This window comes from Misgurnus anguillicaudatus, chromosome 16 (genome assembly GCF_027580225.2).
Source record: "Misgurnus anguillicaudatus chromosome 16, ASM2758022v2, whole genome shotgun sequence".
Classification (NCBI taxonomy): Eukaryota; Metazoa; Chordata; class Actinopteri; order Cypriniformes; family Cobitidae; genus Misgurnus; species Misgurnus anguillicaudatus.
In genome coordinates this window covers 6,674,957-6,698,622 of record NC_073352.2, presented here as the reverse complement: position 1 = coordinate 6,698,622, position 23,666 = coordinate 6,674,957, and the positions used below count along the sequence as shown (strand labels likewise).

The 23,666-nt window shown below is 36.0% G+C and overlaps 1 protein-coding gene across 7 annotated transcripts in view; it reads right to left on the bottom strand.

The window, feature by feature from the left end:
• gria3b (glutamate receptor, ionotropic, AMPA 3b) overlaps positions 1-16,212 on the bottom strand; it is a 141,137-nt gene extending 124,925 nt beyond the window's left edge. For 3 of the 7 annotated variants that reach the window (XR_012357891.1, XM_073854073.1, XM_073854074.1), the window contains exons 1-2: positions 15,969-16,212; positions 15,338-15,491 (exon numbers count right to left, since the gene is read on the bottom strand). Coding sequence is in view for 6 of the 7 variants with exons in the window: in XM_073854073.1 (XP_073710174.1) it covers positions 15,338-15,491; positions 15,969-16,047 (233 nt within the window). In the remaining variant the exon portion in view is untranslated. The remainder of the gene's footprint in view (positions 1-15,337; positions 15,492-15,968) is intronic. The other 4 variants (XM_073854072.1, XM_073854075.1, XM_073854071.1 and 1 more) reach the window with 3 other exon arrangements.
• Between the last annotated feature and the right edge of the window lie 7,454 nt (positions 16,213-23,666).

Below are 23,666 nucleotides of genomic sequence, written 5' to 3'. Positions count from 1 at the left end.
CTATAGGGACATAATTTTGTGAGACTGGGTAGACAAAACCTTAGTGTAATGTTTGTGAGATTTAGTTTAGTCACATTTGATTTCTAGGTTGGGAATAGAGACGAAAACACTTTATTCACTGTATGAATGATGAATGGCCAGCCTGATCTCACGTGAATTGATACATAGTTGGCTAATTTGTATGAATTCGTACAGAACAAATTATACAGAAATGTATAATTATTAAAACCAAACAATAAAGAAACCCCACCCCTAACCTGAACATAAGAGGCGAAAGCAAATCGGACAAAAACATACGAATGTCGGCGTACAAACTAGGGGCTGTTTACACTTGGTATTAAGATGTGTTTTCATCGATCGGATCACAAGTGGACGAGAGAGACACATTACGTTTACACCTGGTATTTAAATCCGTCTCTTTTGTCCACTTTCGACCGCTTCTGTGCTGAATACTATGAGGGGGTGGTCTGTGAGACGGTGGGCGAGTCTCTCTGCTGTCATTCAAACCCGAGCGGGAGTAATTATGAGTTTATATGGACGCAAACTAATATTATGTCGGAGTGCACTGCTTGTTAAGCAAGTAAACATGCTGCACATAGTTTTGTAAATGAGTATGTAAGAGCTTTCTTTGAATTTTCAGCGCAATTGATGAAGTAGGATCACGCAACTTTCACACGCTTTCAAAACGAAACTACCGAGATCAGCCACTTAGTTTTATCAATGAAAGGCTAAAAATAGCGCTGTTTACCGTATGTTCACGCCAGAAGTCAAAAAAGACGTAAAACTTGTGTTTAAAACCTCAGATTAGATAAATGGGCGGAGAGAAGGCGGTCGCGTGTGGCTGTTCGAACGCATTCAACCACATGTCGAAAGTGGTTTCGACTACCTCTGGATGTGGTTGAAAGTGGTCGAAAGTGGACGAGCTCAAAACGTTTTGAACACCGTTTACACCTGGCATTAACGTCGTCCACTTGTGATCCGATCGACGAAAACACATGTTAATGCCAAGTGTAAACAGCCTTTTAGCCACCATGTAAAATACGTACAAATTGACATGTGATTGTGTTGGTATGAAATCTACTGTATGTATACCTGTAATCAAGAGAGAATAAGTCAAGAGAGTCTCTTTTAAGACCATTAGGATGTCTTTTGCTTGTTGATATTGCAAAATTATTCTAGTTGTCAGTAGTCGACTGCGATGCAAAAACATAGTAAAATTTTATTTCTTTCTTAGTATTTTTTTCTGTTGACAAACATCACAAACATTACACTAAGGTTTTGTCAACCAGTCTCACAAAATTATCAAAATTTCACGGTACTTCAAAGTAACATCTGTCTTAGTCTTAGGAAAGAGAATGTAGCAAATATATAAAGCTTTGCCTGGAGGATTAGTACGATTTGCTAGTGGTCACTAATTAAATTAACAAAAGTGGATTGAAAATAATTTAAACATGCCATTTTTGAAGTTACAACAATGTAAGAGAAAATAATTTGGTTCTAATGATTGAAGCTCACAAATGAAATTCACAAACTTTAAACTAAATTGTGTCATTTTCATGTTGCTGACTAAATGACAAAAATAATAATTGTTTTCATACAGGTTTCTCGTACAGTCCTTCATCTGATATTGGTCAGTCAAAAAAGACCCCCTTTTTTAAACTGGTGTAATTTAATCAATACAGTTTCACATATTTCTTAAGAGATGTGAAATGTACCAGACCTCAGGCCAATAAAAGACCAATAAAGCCATATTGATTGTGTTAAAGGTTGGAAATATTAAAAGCGTGGTCTTAATTAATACTGGGAACAGTAGTGCTGTTCTCTGCAGCCTTGCAAGACATTTTAATATTATTATTCAAATAAATTTCTGAATTCTATTTTTCAAAAACTACTGAAAGGGAACAAATGTTTTTAAGTGTTCCCCTATATTACTATTTCTAAAAAAATGTGGGTCTTGAGATTACCTGTTGGGTTGATAAAGTTTGGAAACCCCTGATATCATATACAATAGCCTAAACAAGAAATATCAAGTATGCATTGGAAACAAATGGAAAAAATCTGTTTTATAATTTTTTAGTACTTATTAGATCATGTCTATTGCCAAATAACGTAGGCTAAGGTGACATACATTGTGTCAAAAAAAGAAAACATCATATGGAACTTAGCATTTTTCAAATAAACTGATGAGTTTTGTTCCTCTTGCAATAAACAATGAATAATGACTATATAGACGATTTATTGTTCCATCTGTGACTTGGATAAAAAATACGATTTGTAGATCCTTTTCCGTTCGAATCAAGATGTACTCAAGTTTATTTTAAATATAGATGCGCGGCAAGCGCACTCGAATATAGACGCGTCTGAAACAACAATCGCGTTCACAGGCGAGCGCTTTGAAAAGCAAAAGAAAGTGACGCGTCCTGCGTTTTTCATGCGTTTCAGATTTTATGAACCCTCGTGCAAGAATTATTCCAATAAGTGGTCGGGACTCCGCACACAATCAATTTGGAAATAAAGCGGCGAGGATATATCTCACCTGCAAATACGCAAATATGGCTGCTGTGAGTACTTTCAGCCTAGGGACAGCAACCTTCAACCCGGTGGCATGACAACACCGGCCCACGTGACCCAAAAAAACAGACCGGCCCACCGGGAATCCTCCCGGTTCTCCCAATGGCTGTCCGGGCCTGGTTGAAAGTCTTTAAGTGCACCTATTTAATTGCTAAAAAGCAACATTATTGCTTAGGGCCATAATTACGCCCCTACAGTTGATCCGTGGTGGGGGAGCATCTGTCCTCTTGTCCAGACATAGATCTCCTCAGACTTCAGCAATGCTGGACATCACGATTCTGACAGGAGAACCAGGCATAAGTCACTTTTTTAGCTTTAACTGCTGAGGGTGAGAACGACCTGACAAACCTGCTCCAGCTAATGAGAACAGTACTGGACCGAGATACCACAGCCAGTCAGAAGAAATCTTATATGACTTCCCAAATTCATGTTAAAGTAAAAGATAGATAGTAGAGAAGAAAGAGAGAGAGAAAGTAGACTCTTTCATCTTTCAACCTGTCATTACATATGCACTTTAGAGCTGCGAGTTTGATCATAGTAAAAGCTGTGCTGCGCTGTTGACGGTGAGGAACAAATCCCGAGGGATTAAGAGTTTGTCAAACATTCGTTAAAAAATCACTTAATTTAGAGAATGAAATAAACAGCACATCTTTGAAACATATTACAACGCCTAGCATTAAGAAAACATGTGACCTAAAGATGAACTGCCATTTGCCTACACTAACCAGTCTCACCAGATTACCCCACTGTGCAAAATTTATGTTTTAACTAGTGCTGGGCAAAGATTGAAGGCGGAGTCCATGATGTTTGAAAGCCAATGTTGATATTTGAAATCACCTAAACAAACACGCCCCTACCCCAATAGAATCTGGACCTTCTGTTGATAGACCCGCCCCACACATACGCAACCCGGCATTTGATTTGATTGGATTGGCTATAAGTGTGTTTTGGTAGTCGGCCCGTCTCCTTCTCCAAACTGTTTTTCAAACATTGTGGACTCCGCCTTTAATAGCGATTAATCGCATACAAAATAAAAGTGATTTTTTTTTGCATAATATATGTGCATGTACTGTGTCAAATTATTATGTATATTTAACCACACACACATTCATATATTCATTTCAGAATTGTTTTATTTATATATCATTTTTTAAATTTATATTTAATATAGATTATATAAAAATATAAATAAATATATATAAACAAGTAAATTATTTTGTATGCGATTAATCGCGATTAATCTTTGCCCAGCACTAGTTTTAACCATTAAAATTGTAAAAATCTCAATGGCATCTGCTTTACTTGCACATGCTCCTCAAGAACCAGACCATTATTTTTTTCATGTGTTTTTTGTTCCACCACAGGTTTTTTTGTGTATGACTAATCACCTTCAGGTAGTACAGCCACAGGAAAATGACATGACAATCCTGATTGGCTGATGCTTTTATCCCAGATGGTGTAATAATGGCATCTACCAGGAGGGGTAACAACCCTGGGGCAATTTTGAGAAATGTCCAATCCACAAGAAGTTTACAGCAACACATACTGAAGGTCTTATCCTTTATTTTAATAGCTAATGCCCTCAAGTTTACCTCACAGCCCATCAAACCCACACCTGACAGCTTGTACCCAAGATGAAAGCAGTGAAGTTTGAACGCTTTATATTCAAATAGCAAGGTTTTCTGCCACTTTCACCTGCGTAGGCAGAATTGCCAGATGTACTCTTGCCAGAAGCAGCTCACCGTTGTTAAATTACAGCAAATGACTTTAAAATGTGTACAGAACTAAAGTTTACTTTAGTTGACGGCCTCAAAAAAGACGTCCAGTTAAAGCCGCAAAACACCAATTTTGAGAGAAAGGGTAACTGAACAAAGCTCTTCCTTCATATTTTCATGAGCACAATAGTTAACTGCAATCCGCCGCAACTAAATAACCATCTGCCAGCCGGGCGTGCAAGAAACTGAGTCCAGTAAAAACGGGGTAGACACATGTAAAATCTTGGCAGAGGAGATGCACACCATTAGCCTAATGACAAAATGAAGGATGGGCGACTCTGTGCAGACGGAGGGGAAAGATTTAAAAGCCTAAGAATGCAAATTCATTCCTTTACAAAAATTCACAAAACCTTAGATCATAAATAGACCAAAAAGTGCTCTGGTCTCAGTTATTTCTCCTCCCAATCGGAAGACTACACACTCGGCTTTAATTCAACTTTGGCCATCAGAAGAGAAGCGCTGCACCCATGATCCTTTTCATGTTGCACCCCGGTCTTTGAACTGCTCGTCTTAATGTACCTGTGACTTCAAGACTTGAATGGCATAATGGGAAAACAGAAATAATTTGAGAACTTCCACCGTCCCCTCCTGTTTCATGGTACTTCAAAGTAACATCTGTCTTAGTCTTAGGAAAGAGAATGGAGCAGATATATAAAGCTTTGCCTGGAGGATTAGTACGCTTTGCTAGTGGTCACTAATTAAATTGACAGAAGTGGACTGAAAATGATTTAAACATGCAATTTTTGAAGTTACAATAATGAAAGAGAAAATTATTTGGTTCTATTGATTGACGCTTACAAACTTCAAACTAACTTGTATCATTTTAATGTTGCTGGCTCTAGCAAATGAATGACACAAATAATGATTGTTTTCATAAAGGTTTCTCAGACACTCCTCCATTTAATATTGGTCAGTCAAAGAAGACCCCCTTTTTTAAACAATCTGGTGTAATTTAATCAAAACAAGAGTACAAACTAAATACACTTTAATTGTGCAAATATTACATTACACTCAAGCACAAAGTCAAAAAAGCATATCTCATTATGTTTTAATCTCTATACAGTTTCAAATATTTCATAAGAGATGTGAAATGTACCAGACCTCAGGCCAATAAAAGACCAATAAAGCCATATGGATTGTGTTAAAGGTTGGAAATATTAAAAGCGTGGTCTTAATTAATACTGGGAAAGGAGAATTAAACCCATCCCACGATTTAAATCAATAAATAAACTTCACATTTAAAGAGTGGCATTAAGCCCATCAGAGGAGAATGAAGAATGTCGAAAGTCTTTCGAGTGCACATATTTCATTGCTAAAAAGCAACGTTATTTTGTGAATTTGGTATAATACAATGTGTTTGGTTTATGGTTAAAAAAACACATTATTTTCCAAGCCCAGTCACATGAAATGATGTACCCATAGTCACGTAATTTTTTGATTCTTTTTCGAATACTATCAAGAATTTCCGTGTTTTTCGTGATCAAATCACGAACCTCTATCTATGTGTCACTGTCACGCGTTGGTTACTCAACTGCTTTTTCCTATTTTCTTACCATTTTTGCTTCGGTTTAGGGTTAGATTGGCATAAAATGACATCCTAACCCAAACCCAACTCTAACCCTTACACCAGCCGACAATGGTTTAAAATTTAGAAAAAAATAGTATAAACTAGGACTGGGAAAAGATTAATCGCATACAAAATAGGAGTTATTTTTTGACCGATATATGTGTGTGTGCTGTGTGTAATTATTGTGTGTTTTTAACCACACAGTGTCAGATTTTTTATTTATATATCAATTTTTGAATTTATATATAATATAGAATATATAAAAATACATATAAATATATATACACATGTAAATGTTTCTTAAATACATACATGAATGTGTGTGTATTTATATGTACATAATAATTACACACAGCACACACTCATATATTATGCCAAAAATCACTTTTATTTTGTATGCGATTAATCACGATTAATCTTTTCCCAGCCCTAGTATAAACCAATACTTAAAGTGACATCCTAATGCAAACACCAAATCTAACCCTAAACCAAAGCGATGATGGTTTGGAAATAGGAAAAAGCAGTTGAGTAACCAATACGTGACAATGACATAAACAGAAATTCATGATACGATCACGAAAAAACGTGAAAATTCGTGACAGTATCACGAAAAAGAATAAAATTACGTGACTATAGGTACATAATTTTGTGAGATTGGGTAGCATTTTCCCAACATGATCTCACATTTTCCACATACCGTACATTTTTGTAGCTCCAAATATACTGCTTTCCTGAAACGCACTGATTTTGTACAAAACTCATTGATTTAAAAAGTTCTGTGTCCCTGATTGGCCAGCTAATCTGTACGTTGTGATTGGCCTGAATACCTCTGACGCTTTTTGCCATGTTTAAAAGATTCGTCACAATGCAATGCTAACAGGAGTTAACTTACAGGCTGTACGAGTCCAAAGTGGGATGAATTATGACATCACTAATCCCAGGTAGTAAACGGTTGCCTACAATCCGTGTGTTTGTTGTAGTCCAAGAAATGCGTCATTGTTTACTTTGGGATTTGTACCTTTTGCATATCATTAACATGCACTAATACACACTTACACACCAAAGGAAATGTAAAAACATGAATCGGACCATAGGTGCCCTATGAAATTTCAACCAGGATATGTTTAAAATTCTCACAAGGTACAGTTTCACTTTTGAAAACAAGTGTCACTTCATTTTGAACTACAAAAGCATCAATTTTGTACTAACCACACACTAGACATCTCTAAAGCAGACTACAGTCCCATCCAGACACAACCAATCAAAAACCATAAAAGCAACAACACACCGAAATCAAAATTCACCTGACTGTGACTGACCAAACCACAAGGAGATAAAATCTTTCTGGACACTAAGATTAAATGTAAATGTTTGCAGTAGCGACAGATGTGGTCTATTAAGCACAGTGTGAAAAAAATCACCAATATGCCGCGTTCTGCAAATGTAAAGATGTTTCGCTGTCGGCGAGGATTCACATCTCATTACAGCAAAGAGTGACAGAATATATTTGTGTCTTGAATGAATGAGCTGTTTGCTTCGCCTCAGCAGGTGCTGTATATTCAGCATACTGTCTTTAAAATGCATTCGCTTGATTTCTGTTTTGTTAAAAATAAAATCTCTGTACTCAACGCACCTCAGTAAATCACAAATCTGTCTCAGTCAATAGGCAGTAGAGGTGAAATGTCATTGTGAGTTTATTTATTCAATTATTTCTGAGTCTTGTATTCCTGCCAGCATGTTTCGCAGTGACCGGTCCTGTGATTCTGCTTGTGTGGCAGTCCGTTTTGACAGCGTGTCTTTGTGTTACACCGTTACTTTGCTCTTTTAGCTTTCTGTTCTTTAACTGCTTTGATACAAGTCTATCTTTTATGATCTAACAACAACAAAAAGGAATGAATAAATAAAAGACAAGAGAGAAATGGATGAAAAGATAAAAGAGATTAATACATAGTCATAAATGACTGCAGCCGCATGAAACCTGACAAAAACATGTCCAGGTCATATTTTATAACAAAATCACTGGATTTAAGGAATGTTTTACACTGTGACATTCTTCACAAAAATAAAACAATGGATTAAGTAACATTAACATTATTTTTCAAATGTAAGTGCTAATAACAATGACTACATCACAGTGGTTATTGTACTGACTTCAAATTGTGCTGATGGAGAAATGCAATATACTTATGTGAATTACCACAGGGAATACTAGAAATGAAAAACAGTCAAACTAAAACATCTGGACACATCATCATAATGACAATTTGGGAGAGAAATGGATTGAGTTCTAATGAAAATGTCACAAAGCCAAAAATGGCAATGGTTCTTAAAATAGGCTTCATACAAAATATCTTTCTCAATATGACACAGACATCCCGAATGTTTCTTCATGTGCCATACAGTGAGGTCTTTTAGAAAGAAAGACAACCAAAAACAACCTCATTATTTTAAAAATCAACAAAAACAATTATACAGACCAAATAAATGCGACTCAAATGTACAGTTTAAGGACTCATTACTTTGCTCAGTCATTCATAAACATTGCTTGAAACTGCATTGTCATTTTGTAAACAGCAATTACCCAAATTATTGATTGATAAGCTGACAGTGAAGCAGTCAAAACAACATGCATTAAACAAAAGCTTATTTCAGCATTTCTCTGCTTTTAAATTCATATCTCTGCCCTAGTGCCTAGTACAGGGTATACGCAGATACCCACTTTTTATTAGATGGCATGGGGTATACCCACTTTTAAATGTTCATTTGTAATGATCCTTACTCTGATAAGTTTTTTTATTATTTGAAGTGAACTAATTATGAAAGACTAGTCTAACACGGTATATATCAAGGGTGTTTAACTTTAGTTGGTCTCCTTTAAAAAAATGGGGGTTTAGATTTAAGAGTAGGGGAGAGCGGGGGCGAAAGGACCAATTTTCAGAAAAACTTAATTTTAAAAGACAATGTTATAGACATAGATATATTTTTTGCTGTGGTCAATAACTCACAAGTGTGCTCTATCAATACCAGGTGGAATTTAGTAAAAATGTAAAATGACTTCAGTATAATTTTACTTTAAACATAAGTAGTGAATTGTTACTTTGACCCCACCTGCAGGGACGAAAGTAACACACAGGTGGATCAAAAGTAACACAACAAAACAAGATAGATTTTTGTGTTACACTTGTATTAAATATACATGACTATGACCTCATTACTATGTAACTGCAAACATATTTTGTAATTTATCTTTGTAAAAAATAATGAAATTACATTTCCATTTTAAATTTTGTTTTATAAAATGTTTCAAAAGCAACCAACAGTACAAACTTAAATTGTTGAGAATAAAACATTTTAAATAGAGCTGGGCATGGATCAATCTAGATTAATCTCATACAAAATAAAAGTAATTTTTTGCATAATATATGAGTTTGTGCTGTATGTAATTATTATGTATATATAAATACACACACATTCAGGAATGTATTTAAGAAACATTTACATGTGTATATATATTTATTCTAAATTATATATAAATAAAAATATATAAATAAAAAAACGATATTTAAATAAAACATTTCTTAAATTTATATACATATATACATAATATTTACACTCATCACAAACTCATATATTATGCAAAAAATTACTTTTATTTTGAATGAGATTAATCTATGCCCAGCCCTAATTTTTAACAGTTTGAACACTGTGAAAATTAAATTAAATCAAATGAGAATAATATAAATTTTCAACATATACAACAGTATTAGCAGCGGGACAAAAGTAATAAGTGTTACTTTAGGAATTTACTTATCATGGTTAAAAACACCTTTCTGGATCTACATGCGGAAAATGGTGAGTAAATAACACAATATTTGTCAGCTCTGTCAGCTCTCTCTGGATCAAACTTCTCAAGTAAGTATTCACATCTTTAGCAATAAAACACATATTTTTTACTTAAATATGCAGAGCAAAATCACCCCTATTAAATGTACACTCCTGGTGTACATATGGGCACCACCAGGTCTGGTGGTACCCATATAAACACCAGCAGTGTAGATTTAACACTGGTGATTTTGCCGTGTGAACTATATCAGGGGTCTCCAACCCTGCTCATGCAGATTTTAGCTCCATCCCAAATCAAACACAGCTGAAGCAGCTAATCAAGGTGTCCAGTGTTGCTTGATAATTGCAGACATGTGGGTTGAAACTGAAATCTGTAGGACGGTAGCTCACCAGGAGCACCGCTGACAGAGTTATAGTAACGGGAAGAAATGTTTGAATGTTAAAAGTTGGTTTGTGTTGTGGCCTGCTGTGTGAATGTGGGCTACTGCGTTCTAATGAGAGAGAGAGAGAGAGAGAGAGAGAGAGAGAGAGACATGTGACACTGCCTAAGAGGAACATCAGTTCCCTTAAATAGATTCACCTTAAAAGGCATCTAGTCCCATGTGACAAAACTAAATTAATATGCACTGATTTTATATAGAGCATCCAGCACTAAGTTCAAGGCAAAATCAAAACAGTGAATCATGATTCATATGGTTTAAAGAAATATTACACTGACTCGCTATTCATATAATGCTGGATATTATATTTTGAATCACGGTAAAGACAAATAAACCTAGCAATTGGAAGAGGCCACATTTCATTCAATATTTTTACATAAAAATCCCCAATAGACTAACATTTTAAAAGGAACCAAACCATACATACTTTAAAAACAAGATTGTGGAAAACTTTTGACTTGGACTGAAACAAACATCCTAGAAATCATTTACTCTACGCTCTAAAAAAAAATGCTGGGTTGTTTCAACCCTTGGTTGGGTAAAAACAACTCACCATGAGTCATTTTTAGCCCAGCGGGGTGTTTTGTCCAATATTAACCCAGTTTTTAAACAACCCAGAATTTTTCAACTGTAGTAATGCACTAAAAACTCTCAATACTTCAGCAACCACCCAGACTAGCCTGAAAAAACTTCTAAGATTATTTCCACATCCATTTATATAGCCTATTCGAGTACAATATGTATTTCCTATTGCATTGAATACATATGATCAGATGTGATTTCTGCACAGGTATTTCAAGTACACTTATCCCACATGCATACTCCAAATACTATAGCGAGGCAATTTCTCTGACAGTGTTTCATGTTTCAAAATCTCCCTGCTTTTGTAACGCCACATGGGTAAAATCAACGGCTTTCAAAGAAACGATGACTTTAGTGTAAGCCATCATCTAAACACTCAGCACAACAATAATTTGAAGATTTTACCCAGCAAGAGTTTATCATTTATGGCACTCTTGAAATGCAAAACGAATAGTGTAAGTTTCTAGTCTGAGCAGTGATAGTAGTTCTTCACAGTTTCTCTCTGCTTGTAGAAACCAAGAAAAAAAAACATCACACGTTCAAACATTAAAGAAGGTGGATTTATGTATTGCATTTCTTTATATGGTCTGCAGTTGTCAAAGATGCATGCAGTTCAGGGCACTGATATCGGGGGTACCCTTAGCGTCTTCAAAGGCATGTCACCAAGGCATGTTCGTTTTTTAAGCTTTAGAGGCAATCCTCAAAGAATCATTTAATCGAAGATTCTTCAAAGAATCATATTTAATACATTTTTATAATCTGATGTAGCTTCTTAACAACAAATCGTAAGTAATCGTTTGCAGAATAAAAGTTTTTGTTTACTTATCATATATGTGTGTGTTTTATGTATATATATATATATATATATATATATATATATATATATATATATATATATATATATATATATATATATATATATATATATATATATATATATATATATATATATATATAATATATATATATATTATGTTTATATAAACACACACACGCATGCATGTATATATTTAAGAAATATTAACATGTGTATATACATTATTATCTTTATATATAATTTATATTATATATAAATATGAATAATTAATATATACACTTTTTTTCCTTAAAATATATATACATATTTTAACCTTTTTTCACCTTAAAGAACCTTTTGTGAAACAGAAAAGTTAAAGTTGAAGGTGTTTTAAAGAACCATTTAGACAGAAACGGTTCTTCTATGGTAGGCTGACCATACGTGCCATTCTTCCCGGACGCGTCATGGCCAGGATTTCGGTGCGTCTTCCAGAAGTCGTATTTGTTGACCGCATACGCCATTCAGGTAAAATTATAAGATATACAATCGTCGTTTCATTCTTACCTTAAAATGTAACGGTTGCTTTTCTGTAATATTAATAATAATAATCCTCTATGACAGGGATGGGCAACTTCGGTCCTGGAGGGCCGGTGTCCTGCAGAGTTTAGCTCCAACCATAATTAAACACACCTGAAGCTCCAATTCAGGTCTTACTAGGCACACTAGAAACTTTTAGGCAGGTGTGCCGAGGCAAGTTGGAGCTAAACTCTGCACGACACCGGCCCTCCAGGACCGAAGTTGCCCATCCCTGCTCTATGATGTATGCGGTCGACAAATACGACTTCCGGAAGACGCACCCAAAATCGTGGACATGACGCGTCTGGGAAGAATGGCACGTATGGTCACCCTATTCTATGGTATAGAGATGCACCTTTATACACTTACTGTAGCTACAGGTTATGTGCTTATAAGAAAGCTTATTATGGTTAACCAAACGAAGTCTACGATTATTCAATATGTTGGTCGTGTGCATGAACTTTTCCTGACATGCAGAAGCAGCTTTCTTATGCAGTGTTGCATCAATTGATTTTCCCATAAAAGAGACGAAATTTTAAATGAAATGAAATTGACCCTTTTCTAAATACACGCACCTGGTCTTATAGTATGCTATGTCTGCTATAGTAAATGAAATAAGAATGCCTTAAAAACTCCATCGCTGAATCTATAAAGACTGTGCTGCCCTAATGTTAATGTTAGCCAACAGGCAAATATATATTTATACTTTCTTTTGGCTATCTCACAGTCAGATCTCTGGGCTGATATGAAATGCCCAACGTTTTAATACAATCACTTCTAATGTCTGTCATTGAAAATCCTGTTACACTTGAAAATAAGTCCCTTTAAAGAGCTTCAATTATCTGAATTAAGAGATTCACGTTTTTACATTTTCTTCTGTGTGTAAATGTGTAATAGTACATGTTAACGATATGCAAAAGGTATAAACCCCAAAGTAAACAATGACGCGAGTTATCGTCTCCAACTTAAATCTCTTCTATTAGACCACAACAAACACACGGATTGTAGGCAACAGTTTACTTCCTTGGCCTGTTGACGTGGACACGACGCGTAATCCCGCCCGCTTCTGACTCACAGCCAGTAAGTCGTCTATGTTTTCATTCTTTAGAATGAGTTTTGTGGACTTATGTCAGTGATTTAAAAATTTAGCTTTTTCAAAAACCACGCATAAACATTTTTCTCTCGAAAATACAAACATGTACATACATGTAGCTCATATAATATTGTAGCCCAGTTTGTGCTGTACGCAGTGTTATGAGACTTTTGCTATTAATATGTTTTTAAGCAACTGAAAAAAGCACAAACGTCAGTGTAGGTCAAAACTTCCCCAGGTCCCTAAAAAACCTTTAGACCCCAGAGGGTTAAAGCTCGTTGTTTGTTGTTTCTATGATCACAAATGCAGACATGGTTTAATGTTTTACTATCCTTGCTTTACCAATCTGTTACGTTCTGCTCAAGCTGCGCTGGTAAAGTTGATCGATTAGCTTGGTCATCTGCATTTTTTGGATCAGATTTGGCTCGTATTGGTAAGGTAGTAAAGACGATATTAACTCATGTCATTATTGCATTGTGAGCTAATCTTCAAAACAAGGTAAGGAGCGTCACATTTCCTGCTGATGTCAGAGGTATTCAGACCAATCACAACGTACAAGTAAGCTGGCAAATAAGCTTTGTACAAAATCAGATGGTTTGAAGATGGCAAGGATATCTGGAGCAACAAAAATGTAAGGTATGTGGAAAATAATGTGTTTTTGAACCATAAACCACGTGAACACATTATATTATAGCAAATACACAAAATAAAATTGTTTTTATAGGTGTGTAAAAATGCAAGTGAACATACAACGCCATTTACCACATGCGACAGACACTGATTCTCGACAGACAATATGTTTTGTTACAGACAATAATATAAAAGAGCAGAACTGGGGCAAGGACTCTCTTAGGACTAAAGTCTTCTCCTAGTTTTATTTGGATTGTTAAAATCAAGTTTTTCCCCTAGCCCTCGGTTTTAGATTAACAATCAAATCTTTTTCATTTATTTATTCATCTTATTCCTAACGTCTGCACGGTTATCAGCACAAGACAGCTCATTGGTATGTGATCATGGCTCACGGCTCAATATAACATGAGGCTTCGCGCCTCCTTCGCCACAATCCCACACCCACCTTGACACTTTCGGTTTGATTGGCTGCCTATGTGTAGAGTTTTTTTTCCAAAGACAGTCGGTGTGGTGAGGCAATATGAGATCTGATTGTTAATGAGATGACTCTGCAGAGGTTGGGAAGAGGTTTAGATATCCACACGGGTGCTGATGTTACCGCATAAATACCGCAAACCAGTATGGAGGTTTGGGAATGGACACCGGTGGATGTGAAGTAAGATGGGTAAAATATGTTCGATTTATTTCTCATATGATCGGGAGACAAAAGGATTCACAGGAAGCGTATATCCGAAAAGCCCTTAGAAATAGTTTAGAAGTAGTGAACGACCAAAGTATGGGCAATGTTGATAAATACAGTACTTTATTTGAATTTATTCTGCCCCTGCAACTAAACTCTGCTTGTGTAATCACTTAGGTTATCTTCTTCATACCCATCAGTACCTCTACAGTGCATGGGGTGATTCTGTGTTGCCAAGGGAACTTGCTTTTCAATTCAAAGTGATTTTGACTCAGAAATACCGACACACTGTGCCCACAAAGCACTTCTATTGCTCAATACTCATCCTCTTATTGCAACACTTTCACTTGCAAATCAGACTGGACAAGCACAGGGGCTGCAGAGGACTGTTACAAATACAAAGCCATTCGACCACAAATACATCAGAGCAGAAATACAAAATGACTTGTCATGTACTAGACAAGCAGAACGTTACAGCCGACCACAACGAGTGAAGAGGGTAAAAATATTTTCCATGACAACAAGAAGAAATGGCTGTAGCTTAAGTAATCCAATACAAATGAATTTGATTGGTAATCCAGAATAAGTGGAAGTTACTAGAATTCATCTTGTTAAAAAAATTGTAACAGGGTTTAATCAGATTACTATTTGCATCTGGATGTCCTTCAATGAATGGTAAACTCTGCAAGTTTAAATTATTTTGCTATTACTTTTGGTCAATGTTATTATTGTCGCTCAATCGGATTCACTAGAGCACGGTTAAAAAGAGCCAGTACTTACATGCATGTGTGACAGAGAAACTGTTGGAGGACTCCAGGTTATCTACATTATAATTTAGATGGAAAGGTTTCTCAGTCGTATTCTGGTTGGTGTTGTAGAGCTGAACAGCAAATCTGAAGGCGCTGTGTTCTTGAACCGTAGAGCGCATGAAGAGCCCACCTTCATGGAAAAACAAACAGCAGTAAATCGATGATGAAACATCTACAAGATTTATCTCATGCATTTAAAGACAGAATGCTTAAAACAACAATGCACCTTCAATAAAGAGACATGTATGGATCTGTTCCAACATTTTCATGCATGGACTAAATTTGCTTCGTCTTCATTGGAAGGAACTTTCTTTTGAGTTTATAAAACGATCTTCTCTTTTTTTTAGCCTATACAACGATGCACATGCGTGCACTGTAATGGACATCTAAGCATTTTCACGGGTTATGTCAAATGTACAGTATTTGACAGCATGATTGTCTCAAGTAAATGTTGCATTAGTGCACTTACAGTATTAAAACGGACACAGTAATAACAGAGGACGTACTGTCCTGGTATGAACAACGCATAAACGTGTTTTTTTTATACTGTACATACGCGTCGGAAGCGCACAGGGACGGAGCCCACCGAAAAAATACGCGGACTTACCTATATTTATCTGGTTAGGAAATCCACCGAGAGATCTGCCGAATAGCCCTAATATAAAAAGGACCACGCTTTGAGCCATTTTCTCTCGTGCCTCAAAAACCAAGCCTTATAAAACGAACTGTATGATGAGATTCATAAACGCAGAGATCCGGGCATCAGTAACGCGGTGAGACTCATGGAGAACAATTCTTCTGCATGTTAGAGGAGAGACTGATGTGCTGAGGAGAGGGACAGAAAGAGAGAGAGAGAGAGAGAGAGAGAGAGAAAGAGAGGGGGAGGGAGAGACTGATGTTGTGGATTGTGGAGGCGAGTAAGACGATCAGATTGAGTCTGTGTGCGGCTCCTCCAATTGGACCATCAAGGCGATATTGATCAAACTTGAACTGACGTTGTAGTAGCATAAAATGATTTGGTAATACTTGCTTTGAAGATTGCATAAACCGAGGTGTTAAAAAATTAAATTCAGCATACCTTAAAATAATCTTATCTTCCTAATCGTACGCATGTGTCCTTTTTGTTTTATACTGCATTATAACACTTAACGATTCAAGTTATAAAGGCAGTGCATTATAATGCACATTGTAAACTTTGACAGAAATATTAAAGTTAAAATGCAATTCATGTTTTAATGGTAGCTAATGTGTTATATGCACACTGCTCAAACGAATAGCATTAGTAAGCATTGGGAAAACCTTCACAAGGAATGATACCTAACACGTGGGGTGTCTATAAGATTATTAGTGCAAGGCACAATCACCTGCCATAAACCAAATTCAAATGATCATGTCATAAATTCAGCAAGTTTGCAAAAATCTTTTTTCAAATGTGGCAGATATTTGATGTATTACATAAGTAGTTTACTATCACTACCAGATCAAATCTGTCCACGTGCCAGTTCTGCTAACGCAAACATAGTCCAGCGTCTATAATGGTTAATCGTGTCGCATTGTTAGCACAGAGGACGGGGTGTGTAGTGGGACGAGAGCATATTGTGGCTACAGTATAGTGTGGGGGGTAACATGAAGACCCTTTAATTGAGCACCATCGATCGCTTTGTTAGGAATCGTTTATCATTGCGTCATACTAAAAGCCTATTGGATAAACAGCGAGGGGTAATAAAACAACGATCCTATTATTGGACCGCATTAACAAACACTGTCAAGCGGGCGCGTTCACACAGGACGCATACATCCAAACTGAGCGCAACAAAATAAAGCAGAACACTGCGCGCGTTTTAAAAGCTTTTTAACCCTTGGGAATTTTTACTACAGCAGGCAGCAGCTTACTGCTTTTGGCATGTTAACATACTATTTTAGCCCAGACAAAATGTAATGACGCTGTGGAGAGCACGTTTTTAATGTTTGCAACTTTGAAAGAAAAACATTGAGATGCTAAGCAATGTTCATTTGACGCACGTCTAGGCTACAGTAAACGAATAATCAAATCTAATGCATACTCAAGTGTGGTGTGGAGGAACGCTTTCTAAAAGAAAACAACATGAAAGGCTTTAATAAAAGAGAAAACGAGCTCTGATGCCTTCATATAGTGACGCTGTTATTGAGTAATAGAGCTGCTGTCCATGGTGCTAAAACACAACGCTTACATTCAATTCATCTGGATCTCTAGACGTCACTTCTCAAATGATGTCATTGACTTTATTGTAGATTAATGATGCGTAAAGACGGCCCTGGGTCCGAGTTTACATTACAGTGTTTATGCAACACATGTGTGCACTCGTTTCAGTGAACAGTATTGTGAAGCAGCATCATGCTACACGTTGTATGTACCCTAATTATATATAATGTATTTTGTAAGGTAACTGTAATGTAAATTGTAATCAATACCAAAAATAAAAGCCGAAAATACACACTAATTTAACTTCTGATGCGAAAAGATCAATTCGAGATGTTTAACTAGGCACATATATCCTGCATCGCCTATCCTTCGTGTATTTCTGCCAATCGGAAGAACAATTCAAGGATGACAGTTCCATTTATCGTGGTCTGCAAAGCACCTACAAAATTGAGTTTTTAATTGCATTTCAAACAGACAAAGCTGTAGCTATTGATACTAAAATTGGCTTGTGCCCCCAGTGCAGCATCGCAGAGGGAAACGTCATTGCAAGATCCTCTCAAATGCAATTCTGCAATCACTAGAAAATGTGTTCAATAAAAAAAGGGAAATAGAGAGCAGATGAACAAGTTCATTTAAAGCATAATGTACTTAGTTTTGATGTTCAATCAACCATAAGACCACATAGAGATATAATGTCCAATATATATGTGTGTGTGTGTGTGTGTGTGTGTGTGCGTGGATGTGTGGATTCTGGGAAAAACATTATTTATATAATTATATATATAATTTTTTTTCCCCAGTTGTGTGGATGTGTAATTTTTCAGCACTGCAAAGGCAGAATGTCATTACACAATGGCAGGTTTATGGGCTCTGAAAACTTATACCTTTCAATTTCACTTCTTTTTCAGATTTTGTTGGTCAGCTGGATGTGATCCATATGACAGCTGACACCAGATGTGTCTATATCAGTGGCTTTTGTGGTTAAAAAATGTGGACTGTCTTTTATGAAGGTCAGTGTTCTCGGCACTAGACCCTCCGCCCCACATTAATGTGTCAGTGTGGAGGGGTGTATACGACCTCAGCATTGATTTTCTCAGACTGTGATCATTGTCATCTACCTATGAGCACTCAGACCATTCACCTTAGTCATGCACATTATATAAAATGTGACCCTATAATGATTAAAGGTTAGAGTTTCATTGCTGCACTAAGGCAATTGATTAGATCTGAATACAAACACATTATTAAATGTTTTATGAAGTATTTATAGACTAAATAAATACAAGCTTGGTAATCATAAAATAGTGCCATGAAGTAAATATTGTTTAAACCGGGATGAGTTTCTTTATTCTGTCCAACAGAAAAAAGGATATTTTGATAAATGATTGTAAGCACATAATTAACAGCATCAGGGTGATTCTCACGGAATTAGGTGTCATAAAACATTTTGATTAAAAAAGTAAATGCAAAGTAAGAGTATCAAAATAAGAAAGAATACAGTTACAAACATCTCTTCATGTACTATTTTTCACATTATTTCAAATGACATCATACAAACCAATTTTGTTGTTTTTTCACATTTAATGGGAACATTTTCATTACCGCAACGTGTCCATGACTGGATTTGCGTTGTTTGACATGGAAATATTTAGAATTAAAAAATCTAAAACGTAAAAAGCTTCAGTGCATGTTAGACTATAAACATTTACAGTAAAGAAACATGTGGTATTTGGTGATCATTGGTAAATGTAGAGACAATAATAAGGAATATAAATCTGTCCAAGACCAATTTTCTCATCCTCCACAACAATTTTTAATCATTTATTAAGCCCTCAACAAACTAACATAAAAAAATAGTTGGAAGGGACATAATTGACTCTGACACTCAAGATGGCTACCAGGTAAGCAGTTCTTATTTATTCTCTCCAGATGAAAGTTGAAGTTTTGTTTATCATAGTACCTAGACAACCTTTTAGTTCTCATTACCGAAAAATGAGTTTATAAATGCATATATTTAATGTAATATCATGTTGCGGTAATGATAATTTTTGATAATGATAATCTAAAAAATTTAAATAATTCTATAGGAAATATTTTTAAATCCTCTAAAAATAATGGTTATGTAAGTTCAGACCTTAATCTTATATGTGCAAAAAAAAAAATTGGCTTCAAGGGCTTTTTAAAAATCTGATGTTGGACACCTTCTAAGTCTGGATTTCGTGAGAATCACCCACTCATTGTATTTGTTTTTCCTACTATGGGAGTCAGTGAGTACTATTAACTATGTGCTTACAAACATTTATTAACATATCTTCTTTTCCATTTAATGCAATAAAGAAGCTCATGCAGGAACAACACAAGGGAGAGTAACTGATGGCACAAGTTTCATGTTTGGGTGAACTATCCCTTTAATGTGATCCTCTAATGTAAGACATGCCAACCCTGCTCTATACTGTAGGTAACATTGATATGTTAACCCTCTGTTATATCACAAAGCAGGCAAACATCTGTATATTATCCGATATACTGCAATACTTCACTAAAGTTATTTATCAAATTAATACAATTTTGAATTAGATTTGATCAAGATTTCCTCTTAAACTGAACAGAATGTGTTTTATATGTCTACTATGAATGTCTGTTAGTCTATAATAAACATTTTGACAGTAGACAACACAATGTGGAATGCATGTGAATCAATGTCATGATGCATTTCTTTGTGTGTTTGGATCTATTAATTTATTTAGGCATTACAGACAATCCCCTGAACATGTTTTATCATTTTTTATTTAAAACATTTCAAAAGAATAGAAATTAGAGATTTGTTAAACAACATTCATAATATTTGAAAAGCCCCCAAAGGTGATATTTCATGCATTCTGACTTATTAACACAGTTATAGAGTTGTTTCCTCATACTAAAAGTAGGCAAAGTGTCAAAAAAGCAGTTGGACATGTTACAGAGTATTTCTGTGCCGAATGCACTTCGCCAAGATTCGTACAAGTTTCGGAAAGTTTTTTTCGATTCCAGTTGACGTTTCAGGGGTTTCTATTGGTGTCACTTCTTTTTATGGGCACTTCCCCCGGAAAACCCCGCCCACCCGTCAATCAGCGGGAGACGCTAGAACTTACAAACATCTTATCATGCGACACAGCTTTGTTTAATTTTAAAACTCAACAATGGCACGAAAGTAGAAGTGTGTTTTGGATATAAGGAGAAGAAATCCAGCCTTATGAAAACAATGGATATAGTTTATTATCCGGGGTAGAAGCGGAGTTTTGCTTGTGTGTTTGATGCGCTGGATTTTCCCAGCCGTGTCATGAGTTGCATGCGGTAAGTAAGACTTCTGTCTTATGTTGGAAATAGGCACGTGCATATTATATAAATGACACAAACATGTAGTGAATCATAAGTTATAAGTGTTGTATAGTTTTGCATGACTCCTACTCGCTCCTCCCGCGGTAGTAACTCCTCCTTCTTCATTTTTTCGTACGTTATCGGAAAGATTCGGTAAAGCTAATCTTTCTTTTATAAATCTGATTAAGACTCTTCGGAGATATAAAGGATGTAATACTACTCTTTATAAAACGGTTAGTTCCAATCCTTGATTCTGATTGGTCAATAGGTGTGCTTTATTCGCAATAAAACACTGCTATGACCGCTTCACCCAACGGTTCTATTTAATATCACTGCGCCCTTAGCAAAACCCTTAGCAACACATAAACATATAATGAGACAAAGTCTGAGAACAGTTTGTTGTTTTTATTTGAACTTTCATGTTGTTTTTCGCAGTCAGGGACTATTTTTTCTAGCGGAAGGAATGCTTTTATTAATTTAACTTCATGAAAGTTGCACTAATATTTTTTTTACTTTAATATTGTGTGGTAACCGTTTTATAAAAGCAATAAGGTACTCGAGGCAAGTGCTGTATCGTGAATAAGTAACGGCTTCGCGTCGTGCCTAACAACGCCCTTCAGCCGTTACTTATTCACGATACAGCACAGCCTCTCGTACCTTATTGCTTACATAGGTACTCCAGATTAACATCAGAAATGCAGAAACAGCGTGAGCTTTAAAAGTAGATTTTTTTCATCATCTTGGCCATCCTTGTTTGTCATTGACCTCTGTTTATAGTATGCTACGCCTGCTGTACAGGTAGTGATTTGTAATTTTTTATCAGGAACTGATATGGCGAATTTAGATGTTGAAGTAACACCATGTTGCCTGCATCCTCTAAAAGGTGAGACTTTTTAATCTTTGCCTGTCGTGGTGATGGCCCAGATGTGTCACTACCGTTCATTCACATTATCCTACATCTTGACTCGAAAAACATGCTCTGGAAAACTGTGAGATGTAATGACGGGACAAAACAGCATCATTCAAAGAGACAGTTTGCTCAGGACCCTCGGCATCAGTGGTACCCAGTGACATTTACACAGGGGTAAAGGAGCCAATTACTCTTTTTTTCCCCAGACCGATAAGGGCTGATGTCAAGTGTTCAGCTACTTACGGTGGAGCCAGATTATTCAAAAGGGCTTCAAAAAGTCTGTGACATCGAAAGGCAAGCAACTGTACGCCATCAGCAGAGCAGCTACTTCCCAAAAAAAACCATTTATCTTTCCACAAGCACTTTTATCATCTAGGAATTTGATGAAAACTGCATAATGCTGTTATACTGTGACATTCAGATTATAACTATTGAAATGTGTCACGACACTGGAGCCAGTGTGACATACTTACAGAAATAACCGCTTGGACAGTCTTTAACACATTGAGGCCTGTGTCACAACGCTCCTCGTGCGACTTAGCAAATGCTCTTTGCAGAAGCGTGACACGGGCTTCTGCGTTATCAGTCGAACAGACTGACACACTTAAAGTCCCAGAGGCCCAAAACAGGAGTGGTCATGTGACTGCTCTCTTTAGCATAGCATGAATACATGGACTCTGCAGAACATAGCAAGGGAATTGCACACAAATGGTTAGAGTATAAAGTCAAGTTAGCATTAAACATCCCTGTTGTTTTTCATAACACAACTAATTTCTTAGTAAAACAAGATATTTAAAGTGGAATCAGGTCAGCTGTTTCATTGGGGAATGGGGGCTGTTGTGATGTTTATCGCTTGTTGTATTCCTCAGCTGTAGGTCACTGCAGGTCTGCTATATGCATACAGTAAATGTTAATGTTGCTCAACTGGTAAAGTGTTGAGTTATTAGTGCATGGGTTTGATTCCCAGGGAGCACACATACTAATGAAAATCCATACGTTTTGAAAGCATCAAGCATCTGAAATACTATAACGATTCGTTGGCTGAACAACCATAACTTATGAAAGTATTTGGATTAAACACAAAAAACTTAGTATTTATAACTTTTCAACCTCTACTTACCATATTTAGTATGTGTAACACAAAAATTTAAGTTACCAGGTGAACTTAAATGTATCCAAAATTAAAATGAAAAAACATAAGTAGTGTTAACTACTATAACAATTGCATCAAAATTAAGTAAATCTAGCATAACATTTTAAGTAACTATAGAGCCACGTGATTTCCCGTGATGCCTTTCCAGCCAAAAATTATGACATCTGTCGTAGCCATTTTGTGAAGCACATGCCCTGTAAAAAATCCAACTTCAAAATGTTCTTTTTAAGTTTTTCTTGTTGAAGGGCATCAGTTCATTAATTTGTGTTCACTGAATGAAATAAGCATAATCATCCTGCTAACAAATATCATTTGTTGACTGGAGTTTTAAGTTTTTGTCCAATTTGTTTACCCAACTTGCCAAATTGAGTAGTCTGAACAAGCAATAAAAAAAAAACAATGGTCTGAATAGTTCCCAGCATGCATTGCGACATGTTCACTTCTTTGGTTGATATTTACTAAAAAAGATGACTGTTTTAATGTTTGCTGGGTTTATTTATGTTGATATGTTGTTAATGTTAGTTATATGTTGTATTTAGAGTTATTTTGAAAAAATTGTTTGTTCATTGTTACCATGATTGAGAAGTGTGTGCTCAGTGTAGAGGGCAACACAGTGGGTTAGCGTGCATCATAGTTTGCTCACAGCAAAAAGGTCTCTGATTCAAGCAAGAGCTAAGTCAGACAAAGACTTTGTTCAGGAGAC